The sequence below is a fragment of the Sciurus carolinensis genome, chromosome 14 (genome assembly GCF_902686445.1).
Source record: "Sciurus carolinensis chromosome 14, mSciCar1.2, whole genome shotgun sequence".
In the NCBI taxonomy this organism is placed as follows: domain Eukaryota; kingdom Metazoa; phylum Chordata; class Mammalia; order Rodentia; family Sciuridae; genus Sciurus; species Sciurus carolinensis.
Genome location: NC_062226.1, coordinates 86,331,269 through 86,346,804, shown reverse-complemented (window position 1 = coordinate 86,346,804; position 15,536 = coordinate 86,331,269). Strand labels below are relative to the sequence as shown.

The 15,536-nt window shown below is 33.9% G+C and overlaps 1 protein-coding gene across 4 annotated transcripts in view; it reads right to left on the bottom strand.

Annotated features, from left to right (window-relative positions):
* Window positions 1-15,536, bottom strand: part of Naa35 (N-alpha-acetyltransferase 35, NatC auxiliary subunit) — a 103,926-nt gene that overhangs the window by 29,046 nt on the left and 59,344 nt on the right. For all 4 annotated transcript variants that reach the window (XM_047525656.1, XM_047525659.1, XM_047525658.1 and 1 more), the window contains exons 12-13: window positions 9,534-9,712; window positions 1,769-1,828 (exon numbers count right to left, since the gene is read on the bottom strand). In XM_047525656.1, the coding sequence (XP_047381612.1) occupies window positions 1,769-1,828; window positions 9,534-9,712 (239 nt within the window). The remainder of the gene's footprint in view (window positions 1-1,768; window positions 1,829-9,533; window positions 9,713-15,536) is intronic.

Sequence of the window (15,536 nt, the reverse complement as noted above, 5' to 3'; positions counted from 1 at the left end):
ACACACACACACACACACACACACACACACAAAATAGCTACAATCCATGAACAAGGTTTATTCATTTTTAAACTTCTGATTTCTTTTAACACTACACTACAGTTTCTCAGCATGCAGGAATACAATTTTTTTTTTGTATATTGACCTCACTTTTATGATCTCATTAAACCCATTCATCAGTTCTGGAAAATTCTTTGTAGATTCCTTGGCATTATGCATAGAAAAATCACATTGTCTGTATACAGAGAATATTTCTTCCTTTCTAAAATGTGTACTTTTTTTACCCCTTGCCTTATTACACTGCCTCAGATGTCCAAGAATGGAGTGATGGCTGTGGAGTGATGAAAGCAGATATCCTTGCTTTGTTCCCAATCTCATGGGGAAAACAGTATTCCATCATTAAGTATAATGTTAGATGTAGGTTTTTTGGTATACGCTCTCTATCAAGTTGAGGAAGTTCTCTCCTATTCCTAGTTTTGCTCAGTTTTTAATAATAAATGTATGCTGAATACTGTCAAACGCTTTTCATTAATCTACTAAGACTTTAGATGGTATGATGACTATCAAACACTGAATAAGCCTTGGATTTCTGGGACAAACTCCAGTTGATCATGATCTAATTATCTCTTTTTGTGTACTTCTAGATTCAATTTGCTAATATTTGAAGAATTTTTTATGTCTGTGATCACAAAGAAAACTGGTCAATAGCTTTTTTTGTTTAAAATGTTAATTTGGTTTTGGTGCTAAGTTAATGCTAGCCTCATGTAATGATTGTTCTTTGCCTCTTCTATTTTTTATAAGGGACTATATAGAATTGGCCTGGGGTTTTCATTGGTAGAAGGTTTTTAACTGTGAATTCGACCTATTCAATAGATAAAGGACTATTCAAATTATTTATTTCTTCTTGAATGAGTTTTCAAAGTATCTTTCAAGAAACAAGTCCATTTTATCTATGTTTTGGAATTTATGGATTAGGAGTTATGTATAATATTCCATATTATTCTTTTAATGTGCACAGGGTCTATAGTCATATCACTTCTCTCATTCTTCATGTTAATCGTTTTGTATCTTTTCTCTTTTCCTTCTTCTATCTAGTTAGAGGTCCATCGACCTTATTTATATTTTTCAAAGAATCTGCTTTTGATTGCACTGGTTTTCTCAATTGTTTTTGTTTTATGGATTTTACTGATTCTTGCTCTTACCATTGTTACTTTCTTCCTTCCACTTGCTTTAATTTGCTCCTTTTCTAGTTTCTTCAAGTGGAGGTTTAAATTCCTAACGCCAGATCACTTTTCTTCTTAAATATAAATATTTAATGCTAAAATTTCCAGTGAAAAATTGCTTTAGTTGTATCCTACAAATTTTGATGCTATATCTTCCTTTTCATTCAGTTCAAAATATTTTAATTTCCCTTACAAGTTTGTCTTTAACCTGTGAGTTATTTATAAGTGTGTTGCTTAATTTCTGAGTATTTGGAGATCTTTCTAGATATTTCCTCTTAATGATTACTACTTTAGTACTTCTAAAGTACTTTTGCATGATTTCCACATATTAAAAATTTTAAATTGTTTTTTATACCCAGGATGTGATTTTGGTGAGTACCTAACATTTTAAGTCAATAATTCAATTAAAAAATATAACACTAACTGTGGAATAACCTTTTAAAGTCTCTTCCTTTGGTTTGTCAGTCAATAAAACAAAGTCAATACATATAATTTAATGTATAAATTAATTTAAAGTAGTCATTTTGAAACTAAATGGAACTTACCTGTAACAAAGATCTTGAAAGAACACAAGGTGATTGTTCACTAAATTCACAGAAAAAATCCTAGTAGACAGAGAAAAAGCAACGTCATTAGTAGATTAAGTAAAAGATGAAAATGTCAGAATATTAGAGCATAATGTTTTAAAATGACATACTACTATTTAAAACATGGTAAGTAGACAAAGATCATTTCTATAAGAACTGTCTAATTATATCAAAGGGACAATGGATAAATTTTAGAGACTAAAATTTTTTAAAGAGTGGCCAATAATAGAATCATGTGGGAATGAATATTAAATTTATACACCACAAAAATAATATCAATAATAATTTATTAAGAAATGGCAAAACTTTAGTTCTTACTTCAAAGTAAGTCTCAATAACCAGGTCAACTGGACTCATATTACTCATGGCTTTAAGGAAAGTATTACCTCATGTACATATGTGACTGCATGACCAATGTGATTCTATAATATGTACATTCAGAAAAATGATAATTATACCCCATTTATGTATGATTTATCAAAATGCATAAATGCAGTCTACTGTCATATATAATTAATACAAATTTTTTTAAAAAGTTCAGCTATTAAAAAAAGACATAGGTTTACATACACAGAAAAAAATGTGAGAAAATACACTGTAATATTAACAAGTGTAGCTTATGGGATGGTAATTATTTTCATATTACTCTGCATATTCCAAATTTTATAGTTAAAATGTACGTATCTTAACTCTTGAATTGGGAACTGTTAAGATATAGGTACATGGCCTTGAGAACACATATGGCATTGCTGTAGGATTGCAGTGAAAGAATAAAAGTATGGACTTTTCTGAGTTTCCTCCTCTTTGGGCACTTATCAGCCTGACCTGTAGACTTAAAGTTTAATTCTGTACAACCTTATTTTCTCAATTTATGTGTTTTGTTCCTCAGAATCTTATCATTGCTCATTCTGTGATTACTACCTATATTGTAAAATCTCCAAAATTGTATCTCTAACACAGAACTTTAATCTTTATCCCTACTGTCAATATCAGTGTCTCTATTTAAATACTTCGAAAGCAACTTGAATTCAACTTCACTAAGACTCTTAGATTTTGTCCTAAGAATTCCCCAATTTCAATGAACAGCAAAAAATGCATCTAAACTTATAAGTCAGAAAACTGAAGATCTTCCTGAGAGCTTTCTTATGTCTCATATTTAATTTACCACCAATATTCCACCAATTTTAGCTGACATGTAGCTCTCTTAACCTCACCACCATCTGCCTTACGTTAGCACTACCATCCTTATATTAGCACTTCATTGGGCTATAGTAATGGTTTCTTAATTTATCTTCCCATGTTTACTTTAGTGCCTTCTAATCTTGTCTATAACACAGCCACTGCATCGCTGCAAATTGTTAATTACTATTACTACCCAACCTGTAATGATATAAATCTCTAATAGCTTTCCTTTGCTCCATGATAAAAACCGAAATCCTGAAGGTGGTTTAAATGGCCTTGCTTGGCCTGTTTACCTTTCTCGTCTTAACAAATCCCCAACTCCTCCATCAATCTACTTACAGCCTCCATGCTACCAGCTTTCTTTCTGTTTTCGATTGTATCATGCTGAGGAGAGGAACATTCATCTTCCTTCACCTGGAACCATCCTTTACCCCCATCATCCTAACATCTATTTAACTTCCAAATGTTAGCTTTACCTTTACTTCCTTGATCATCTAGGTCAGTTCCTTCATTATATATGTTCCAGTTCATTTCTTTCATACCTCTATTCTGATTTGTAATTCTATAATCATTTGTATGACTATCTGATTGAAATCTCTCTCATTCTAGGCTATAAACCCTATGACAACTTGGATGATATGTTTTTGCTCCTCACGGTATACAAGGTATACAAACACCAGCACAAAGAAAATACCCAAAGGTATCTGGTGAACTGATGAATGTCTTTATGCCTGCTTTCATAGTTTCATTAGTATGCCATTTATGCAAATCTCTTCTTTCTCTTTTATTCTTCCCTCTCTCTCACCCTCCTTGCTGTGCTAGGGAGTGAACCTGGCCTCACACATGCTAAGTGCATGCTCTACCACTAAGCTATGCCTTCAGCCTCCATTTTTATATTTCTTATTGCTAGTACATATTCCTAACAGAATACAATCCATAAAGTCTATACTTTCTACATCTAAATAAGGCACTCTTCCTAATTATTCCACAGCTGCTCAAAATATCCAATTCTGGGTCCCTCATATTGAGTTTTTCTTCACTAATTTCTCTACCCTCCTTCCTGCCATTATGTTTTTCTCTATATATGCAAAACACCAAAATCACTGAAAATGCAGAAAAATGCAAAGAATAAACTATCATTCAATATGTGAAATATAGTTCACATTTTGGTATTTGATATTCTAATCTTTTGTTCATTTCTTTTTGGTACCAGGGATTAAACCCAGGGGCACTTAACACTGAGCCACAACCTCAGCCCTTTTTTATATTTTATATTGAGACAGGGTCTCATTAAGTTGCTTAGGGCCTCACTAAGTTGCTGAGGCTGGTTCTGAACTCACAATCCTTCAGCCTCAGCCTCCCAAGTCATGTGGATTACAGGCTCAAACGACTGAACCCGGCTCCAATTTTTTTTTTAAACTGAATTTGTCTCCATCTCTGAAAATATTCTTTTAGTCTGAGAGAATGTATAAGTGGATATATATCCTTAAACATAACATTCATAAACATAAACATTTTCTCAAGTCAATATTTTTTTAAAATCTTCTTCTTAAGGGCTATATGGAGTATATTCTACACATACCATAAAATGGATCAGATCACAATTGGGCATTGGGTTTCTAGTTTTTCAAGATTATAATCATTTAAAAAACACATTTTTAATGCATCTTTGAACATTATCTCCAATTATTTAATATTCAATTTCTAGAAAGGGAGTTGCTGGGTCAGAGAATACACAGTTTAAGACCTTAGAGATATAGCTATAGGAGTGTAGGAGAATATTTCCCTATCTCAACATTAAATATTATTATAACTTATTTTACGTGTATGGTACTTGGAACTGAACTCAGGGGTGCTCTACCATTAAGCTACATACCCAGACATATTTTATTTTGAGACAGGGTGTAAGTTGCCCAGGTAGCCCTTGAGATCCTTCTGTCTCAATCTCCTGGACACCTGGGATTACATGTGTGTGCCATTACATCTGGTCACTTTCCAATCTAGTTTATCTTACTTATACATAAGCACTCTTTATAATTCAGCATTTTATCCTAATAGTAATAGCAACAGGTTTCTGATGCAAACCTAGACTCTCTGATTCCTTATCCTTTCTTAACTTTTCTTGTCCTCTTGGTCCCTGCAACAGTTTCCCTACTACCACCTATATTCCTCTGTCTCAAATCTTCCTGGGATCCATACTCTCCCTTACTACGCTCACTTCAACATCCAGTACTAGCAGTTCAGATCTGACTCTCCAGTGTTCACCTATTATGATATGCCATTATGCTATCATCTCCCTAACAAAGAAATCCATCACTTTTCTGTCAGAGAGCTAATACCAAGGAAAGTCTTTTTGGGTTGAAGAAAATATTAAGAACTACTCTGATGTTCTATGATGGCTTTGGTGTTGATAAGTCAGGGTAAAAAGGAGAATGGAAGATACAATGATGGGTGGAAGTTGAATCAATAATCACTACATTTTACTGTATATGAGTAACAGTAAGAACTATGGGAAAATCATTAATTCTGTGACTGATGATCAAGGATATTAGAGACTAAGTGTAAAGAAAATGAAATAATTGGCTTATCTATATAATAGTATCTATTGTAGTTATGTAGACTGCTTGCTATGCCCGCTAAATCTCATGTACTACAAAGATAAAATACAAATGTGTAAAAATAATTACAGTAGGTTTTATTTGCTCTTTCCCAGTATCTGCCTCAAGGTTTTCATTACCTGTACTACTGTTATTAGCCTCAAGGTTTTCATTACCTGTACTACTGTTATTAGCCTTCTAAGACTTGTCTTAGAAGACAAGGGGGATCTTTGACTTACATTATTTCACCGTTGAAGAACATACATGGTTCCACAATCTAAAGACAACATCATCTGAGTTTTCTAATTTTTGCTTCACCTTAATTACCCACACTTATTCAACTTTTCAACTCATAACCGAACATGTAGCCACTTAGAATGTCTGTCTTTCTGATCTGACAATCTTTGACTATGTTTCTCATTCCCCCCAAAAAGTCCCTTCTACTTTTTCATTATCAAAATCCTATTCATGTCCCAAGGCTCAGATAAAATTCCAACTCTTCCATAGTTCCAACTCACACTGATTTTTCCCTGTTTAAAAATGTTACTGTACATATTCAGACAACCTAGGTATATGGGTATTAAGTTCAACTGCCTAACTGAAGGGAGTAAGGTGGAAAAACAGAACCTGGGCCTGGGGTTGCAGCTCAGTAGCACAGGGCTTGTCTAGTGCGTGTGAAGTATTGGGTTTGATCCTTAGCACCTCATAAAAATAAATAAAATAAAGGTATCATGTCTATCTACAACCAAAAATATTTAAAAAAAAAAACAACCTGTCACACTTTTTCTAAATATCATCCCCAATTATACTCCTATTTGTCACTTCAGACTTCCTTTGTAAACCTTAGAGAAATTATTATGCTGTTTAAATATGAATCTCATTTTAAATTGTTAATCTGAGGTACTTACTATAAACAAAATTTCAAATCTGGACATTTTCACTACCTATGAAAACTTGTATATACGATAATCACCATCAGGGGTATACCCAAAACAGCAGTCATTGAATATGATTTAAGCAGGATTAAAAGTTTCACTATAGGCTGAGCTAGGAAAGCAGCTGATTAGGAAGCAGTCACTGGCATCAAATGGACTCACAAAACCACAGTACTACAAACAGCTATGACAACAGATCAGATTCAGGAAGGCAATCAAGAGCCAACAGTCCAAAACTGGGGAAAAGTTTAAACAGTAGACAAAAGAAGAAGGAATGGGATATAGACCAAAAAAAGCCAAGGTTGTTTACATGGGCAGGCAAGAGATTAGTCAGAAATAGGTTCTCTAATTCATTTAAAGCTGAGAATCTGCTATGTTCAAATAAAACAGATTGAAGGGCGGGGGAGATAGCTCAGTCAGTAGAGTGCTTGCTTTGTAAGCACACTGTCCTGGGTTCAATCCCCAGCACCAAACAAACAAACAAAACAGATTTAAGACACCAGGTCCAAGAAAATCTTGATGGAAAAAGACTCAATACTAATGAATTAGGATAAAGAGAGTCATAAAAATGGAAATACTTAATTGGTAATAGTCATAAAAATGGAAACAGTTAATTGGCAATAGGTGGGAAAGATTCTAAAAACTGTTTTATCTTTGCTTTGTCCTGCAATACTTTTTAATGAATAAAACAAACAAACCTCTTTCTTTTAATTTCCTAAAAACTGTGATGAATATATAGGAAAAAAGAACAACAAAAACACGATACCAGAGTAAAAACATCTCCCTCATCTACTGCTTAACCTTCATATGCACAGCCAAAAGTACTTAGTGATGTGGGTCACAGGCAGAAAGTATGTTAGAAGTCTGTACAAAGGCTGCCATTAACCATTCCCCATTTCTCATTCTCAAGCAGCTCAAAACCATAAAAATATCTATTTAGGCATCTACACAATCATGTTCTTTAGTAAGAAATCCTGTTTTGTATAAAAACATCCAAAAAATCACTGACAATGTCTCAGCTACCTACTATGTTTAGAACCAATGTGAATTCCCTGAACTGTGTGAAATAGGCCATGGTCTTCTCTGAGGGTTTGGTGAAAATGACAGCCTACTTAGCCTTCAATATTAGCCCACCAAGACGCAAGTCATTCCTATTGCTTGTTATCATTAAAAAAAAAAAAAAAAAGTCATTTGTCTACCAAGAACAGAACAGTACTAGTAAAACAACAATATACATTAAGAATATGTTATCTTCTGGGATATAAAATAATAAAATAGTTAGCTTACACTGTAAGATGTTATAATTAATCTGGTAGACACAAATATATTCCTGTTAACAATCAGGATCAAAAAAAGTAAGATGAAACAGAAAGAACGGTTCTATTCTAATTCCAAATATGTCCCTACTGTCATCTAATTTGATTATAAGCCCTCTGAACCTTAGTTTACTTAGCTTCAAAATGGTTTATATCTATTATTTCTTCTATTTTAAAATCCTTGGAATCAGGGCAATTCTTAGAATCAGGGAAAACTACTAAAAATAAAGCAAGCACAAGAGAAGTTTGTTTTGTTTTGTGGTTTGCTTTTTTGCAGTGCTGGGGATAGAATCCAGGGGCTTACATACATTAGACAAAAGCTCTCTATCACTGAGCTACATCTACAGCTCAACAGAAGGTAATGAAAGTATAAACGCTGAGAGTTTCACTAAGGAATGAAGACTTGTGTTAGGCTTTAATGAAAAAAAATTATGTGTGAGACAATAAAGGTATTATAAGAATGAATGGAAATAAAAGTACAAATCTTTATTGACCATGAACTGTATCCTAGAAACTGTTGTCTAGTACTGGGAATATAAACTAGATTTTTGTTATCTCAAGGAACACAGGTACAGTGGCAAACTGTAACAAAAACGGAAGGATTCATAGAAGAAATGACATGGGGTTAGTAATTACGTACCTGAGCAAGTAAAGTAACAAACAGCCAAAATGCCTGTCTATGCATAGTTACACAACAAGTATTAGTATGTTTATGTTCTCAAAAAAAAACAGTACTACTTTGCATAGTTTCTATCTTCCTACAAATCTTATATATGTCACTGTACTCTTACCAACTAAAAAGCTCCACCCCTGAATATTTTAATATTCTCAAATACATCCTGTTTTTCTACATCTTAACATAAAAAGGATTAATCACAAAATATGGGTAGCTCAACAACTTCATTTTTCAGGAATTTATCTTAAGGGAGAATAAAATACATTATATAAAGATTTACCTACAAAAGTTTTCACCTGAGTGAGTATTGTTTATAACAATGAAACAATGAAAATTATTTAAATGTAAAATTAACATGGATCAAAAAAAATTTATAAGCATATAATGGAATAACACATCATTAAAATAATGTAAAAGCATGTGTATTTGTTGATATGAAAAGGAAAATGGGGTGCTGGGGTTGTAGCTCAGTGGCTGAATGCTTGCCTAGCATGCATGAGGCACTGGGTTCAATCCTCAGCACCACATGAAAATAGATAAATAAATTGGACATATTGTGTCCATCTACAATTTCAAAAAAAAAAAAAAAAAATTTTTTTCTTTTAAAAGAAAAGTGTCCATGATATAAAGGTTAGTGATTGAAAAAACAGGTTATCTAACACCATGATCCCATTTTTATTATACAAAAATATATTCATGTGTATGCACACATACATACACACTTCTACAAAAAATGTTCTGAAAACAGAATTCAGGCTTCAAATCCCATTCTTCAAACTTGGGTAAATTACCTAGCCTCTACTTTTTACTTTAGTTTCTGAATCTCTAAAATGGGCAGTATAAAAATCCTCATGAAGATTAAATACTATGTATGTATACGTATTCCCTCCCCACAACTTAATTATCTTATCAGGGAAAACAGGTAAGCACTATTATTTACCTTTGGGACAATCAGTCTCTAAAAAGTGATCTGTTATTAAACCAAAGTTATATTGCAGAATAGAAATTTGTACTTACCAGAATACAATGTAAATTTGTTAAATTCACCACCTCACACACGGTTTTTATTCTATCTATCAATCTTGCAAAATAATTGACCATTTCTTCCCTTTTAATTATTTTTGCATATCGAGGGAAGGTGGGTGGAAGTAGCCTCTGGTTAACAAGTGGCTCAAAACCCATCATAATTGGATGATCTAAAAAGAAGAAAAGAAAAAGTTTCAATGTTTCTATGAATTTTAAACTGCAAATGCTACTAAATATAAAAAAGAAAATGCCTTAGAATTTGGCACCTCCAAATTCTAACCACAAAATCTTATAAATGCATTTTATAATTTATAATTAAAATACCTATACACATTTTTTTCTTAAATGAGATAAAAAGACTTAACTTCAAAACTGTACTTTCTACCTACATGGTAGTAGTTGTGGTGATGTAAGGGGATTTCCATCAAAATGAACTCCAAGCCAAGAATGGGACTGTGAAGAAAGGTAAAATGGGAGCACAAAAAATTGTAGGCTTTACTTCAATTACTGAACCAACTGGATCAATTCCTGTTTAGCTACATAATAATCCAGAACAGTAGAACAGCTCTTTCAGGCCTCACAAAGCCCTGAATGCATTTGGTACTGAGCTATAATCACGTAAGTCCAAGGTGTTTTAAAGAAAATATCACAAGAGACTTAAGGGTGAGTTCCTTTCTCCCATTCTCTGTTCACTGGTGATCTCACTTCTCACACACTTGTTAGTACAAAGCTCCAAATCATGTCTTTCTCAACTGGAAATCTAAAATGAGAATGTAAGGCTCAGACAAAGAAAGGATTATGAATTTTGGACTCAAAGTTCTCCTTCCAGCTATAACCCAAGAATAAATACAATTTCAGAAGTCAATGAAAGAAAACTAAGCTGAATAAGTGTATTATTAAGAATTCAAAACAAAGTGACAACCAAAATATAATAATACTCCCTAAGGCACATACCATTAACTGTTCTTCAGGATCATGCAAACAAAGATGCTTCCCAGGGTTTTTGGCTTTTTTCCCTCTTCTCCATTCTAAGTTCTTCCTGGTTTAAGTTACTTAGCTTTACGTGAATTCCAATTTAACTGATGCTTCCCAGACTAAAATACTTGGCCTACAATCTTTCTCCTTAGTTCCAAATCTCTGATTTCAAACTGCATAAGGGAATTTCCACTCTGGTATCTTCCATCATCTCAAAAGGCACAAGTCAAAAAACTACCTTTATCTTGCCCCTAACATTGCCTCTTCTCCCTATATCCCCTTTCTCAATATAAAAACCCACTACTCTTATAATTCTTAAGCTATCAACCATGTCTCTTTTCACAATCTTATCTACTTAATCAATCAATAATTTAAGGATTCTATTGAATCTCTCTACCCTCCTAACTTAGGGCCACTGCAATAGTCCACATGAACTGATTACTCCTTTATTAATCCTACCAATCTAAGTGTCCAAAATACAGCCTGATTCGATTCTCCTAACACAAAACTTTTATTGACTACCTACTCACTGTAATACAGATTCTTTGGTAGGACACTGGAAAGTGCTCTAAAATTTCCTGGTACTCCTATAGAAAAAAAAAATTCTATTCTAATGGAAAACTGCATTATCACATTGACTATAAGAATCAATCAACTGTAGGTAGCTGAAATGTAAATTCTATTCTGACTAGTTGATTCATTGACTTCCATTCTATTGGGGGAAGGGAGTTTTGTTGCCATTTGCAATTTCTTTCAACACTGCATTACTCCCTACAAATTTGTGCTGTTCTAAAACTTTTCATTTGAACCAGTTAGTGTAACCCACTGAATAAATTTAGCAAATCCTTATCACATGCTAATTTTTATATCTGTATGAGCTATCCTGACTTGACCTTATCTGAAAATCACCTTTAACACTACCTATTCCCTAGGCACAGTAAGCTGTAAACAAGCATAGTGACTTACAAATATCATGCTCTGTTATGTTTTCCACACATTATTTTCTCTAGCTGTAAAATGTGTTTTTTTTGTTTTTGTTTTTGTTTTATTTTTGGTACCAGAGATTGAACTCTGGGGCACTCAACAACTGAGCCACATCCCCAGTCCTATTTCTGTATTTTATTTAGAGACAGGTCTCACTGAGTTGCTTAGCATCTCACTTTTGCTGAGGCTGGCTTTGAACTCGCCATCCTCCTGCCTCAGTCTCCCAAGTCACTGAGATTACAGGTGTGTGTCACCGTGCCTGGCCATGTAAAATATATTCTTAGTCTGAGAGACTTGACACAGCTGGAACACCTTCTCCTCCAGTACAGCTTTGTTCATATTCTACAACATTGTGGAGTTATTCCTCAGCTATCTCCCCAGACCTCTCTTAGCTCTCCACAAAGTTGAAATATGTGGCTTATGTCCAAAATACCTGGCTTATACCTGCCACCAGATATGTGTTTGCTGAATGACAAGATATGCAGAATGAGCTAGGTACGGTGGCACACGCCTGTAATCCCAGTGGCTCGGGAGGTTGAGACAGGAGGATGGCAAGTTCAAAGCCAGACTCAGAAAAACAAAGTGCCAAGCAACTCAGTGAGACCTGTCTCTAAATAAAATACAAAAACAGGGCTGAGGATGTGGCTTGGTGGTTGAATGCCCCCAAGTTCAACCTCTGGTACCCCACAAAAAAAAAAAAAAAAAAAGATCTGCAGAATGGTGGACTGAGGTTGTAGCTCAGTGGTAGAGTGCTTGCCTAGCATGTGTAAGGCACTGGGTTCAATCCTCAGCACTACATAAAAATAATAAAATAAAGGTACTGTGTCCAACTACAACTAAAAGAATTTTTTACAAATATAATAGAGAATGCTCAAAATAAAATGAAAAACTGCAAACACTATAACAAAATAGTTTGAATTTCTGATTTATAATACTGTAGAACTAAAGTAAGTGACAATGAAGTAAGAAGTTTCTTAACTATTCCACCATGAGTATGTTTTGAGTTTTAATGATAAATGCACAGAATTGAGATACTTAAATAATACAATTCTCTTATTCTCCCTCAAAGCATTCTAACACATATCTAAAATTATTTCCAAGAACATTCTTTTGTTCTCCCCCTGGGAATGGAACGCAGGTCTCCACACATACTAGGCAAGCAGCCTACCGTTGAGATACATCCCCCCACCCTTTTGTATTCTTTCTTCTTTTTTTTGTACCAGGGATTTTATCAGTGAGTTACATTCCTAGCCATTTTTATTTTCAGACAAGGTCTCACTAAATTGCTTAGGGCCTCACTGAGCTGCTGAGGCTGGCTTTGAACTTGCAATCCTCCACCCTCAGTCTCCCAAGCCACTGGAATTACAGGCATGTGCCACCACACCTGGCTCTCTTATTCTTAATACACATCTTTTTCAGCCTTATACCACAAGTTGAAGATCAAATAGATAATAACCACTCATGAAAACTGGATTACCACAGAAATAAATAAATATGAATGGAAAATGAAAAATGAATACAAAATATTTCTTATTTTTTAAAAAAATTAAAAAGTGCAACATAAAACAATATTAATTTCTGAACTAATCAGTCATCCTGCTGCACACTGTATTCAGCATCCCTGACCTCTTCTCACTAGATGCCAAGAGGACTCCATTGCCAACTGAATGAAATATGTATTCAGTTATTGCCAAATGTCCCTGGGAAGCCCAGTAGAAACAAATATAGTACACATTTATAATTCAATTTGGTCACACCCACAATATATCGGGAACATATAACCTATCAAAAAATTACAGGAAAAAATTCCTTGAAGTGAAGACAAAGGAAAGACCTAAAGCAAGGGAAGTCAGTTAAGGGAGAAAATACTAGGAAGAACAAAATATTCCAAGTATCTCTAACACCTAGAGGACAGAGAATATGGTTCCTTTTCTTTTCTCCTTAGGTAAATTTTCTAAGTACTAACTACTCCAAATTCAGAAAGTAAAAATATATGCATATAAACAGATCAGGTACAAAGTCTTTACACACAATTAGAAGTTATCTGTAAGTTCCTCTCCATTCCCTGCATAAATTCAAAAATTTTCCCTATATTTTTCTGGACATATACATACTAATGGCAAAAGTTGTTCTCAGTAGCTATTTTATGACTCAGATGTTGTTTAATCTCATGCATACAGACTTTGTAATCATGCTATACAAGACATTATTAAGGTATTTGATGAGAAAAGAGGTAAGAACTAAGATAATTTTTACCAAATCATGATACAGACTACATGCGAGCAAGAGAGGGGCTAAAAGCTAGAAAGACGTTTGTTTCAAGGAACAGAAACCATGAAAAGTAAAAAGAAGTTTATCAGAACCAATCTCCTGCCAAAACAAACTGCTCTAACAGTTCTTCACATCTCTATAATACTATTTATCTCAGATTATTAAAATACCCTCAGGAGGCTCCGATGCCCCTTAAAATATGAGCCCAGAAAAAAACCTAATTTCTGTTACCTAGTGGATGCTCAGTTGTTTTCTGAATTGTATACAGATCACACAAAATAACCTAGGCTTCCTTCTGATTTTACAAGTCTGTAGGTATATAAAAGTTACCTTGATTTTCCTGTTGAAACACTTCCTATCTAAAATGATAAAAATCATTCTTAGTACGAGTGCTATAAAGATTATTTCCTACCCCACACTAAAAGACTTTTAAAATAAAATATGTAACCACTATTTAAAACATTATGACACACTGGCTTAAGGTATCTGAGTGACTAAAACTCCTTAGATCACTGACAGAAAAGTATTAACACACAGTACAGCGTCATCAGATATTCAGACAGCTGCAGTAACAATGTGATTTGGAGTTGTTTTTTTAAAAGTAAATTAGATATCAAAACTAAAGATATGAAAATGTATTAGTCTATAAAGATAAGCGATATCATACAACTCTCCAAAATTACATTGGGAATTCACAGTTTATTTATTAAAATAATAAGTTTTGGATGTCCTATCTGAAATAAATTCTAAAATAATGAAAAAATGCTGGTTATGTTATTCTACACTACTTCTTTATCTTTCCATTTATAAAAAGTTACAACATTATGCTAAGTGAAATAAGTCAGATACAAACTAGTCAAATTTATAGTCTAGAAAGCAAAACTGGAATTGTCAGGGGATGTGGAAAGGAGAGAATGAAGAGTTACTATTTAAAGGATACTTAGTTTGGGAAGATGACAAAATTCTGGAGATAGATGGTGATGGATGCACAACAATGTAGATGTATTTAGTACCACTGAACTGTACACTTAAAATGGTTACAAATGCTGGGCATGGTGGTGCACACCTGTACTCCCAGCTACTCAGGAGGTTGAGGCAGAGAGGATCACAAGTTCAAGGCCAGCCTGGGCAACTTTAGCGAGACCCTGTATCAAAATAAAAATAAAAAGGGCTAGGGATGTAATTCAGTGGTAGAGTACATCTTGCCTACCATGTGTGAGACATTATGTTTGATCTCCAGTACCACAAAAAAAATAAATAAATAAAAATAAAACATAAAATAGTAACTTTTTAAAAACAATTTCAAACCTACAGTAAAGTTATAAGTATAGTAATTATCAACTCACCCTCAAACATATTGAGTATAATTCCTACAAAGATATACATTTACATAACCACCATACAATGACCAGAAGTAGGAACCTTCATAGATCTCATTCAGATATTACAAATTATACCAATGATGTTCTTCAGATCCATGTTAGGATCACAAGTTCCCTTTAGTCTTTTATTTTCCTTCAATATGAAACAGTTCAGTCTCTCCTTGACTTCCAAAACACTAATATCTTTGACCACTAACAGACCAGTAATTCTGTATAGATTTGGCTTGTTTCTTCATGATAAGATTTAGATTATGAATCTCAGGAACGTCACAGAAATGATGCAAATATTCTCTTTGGTTTCTATCAGCAAAATAATGACTTCACTCAATAACTGGTGATGCTATCTTTCATCACCTGATTAAGGTGATGTCCAACCGGCTTC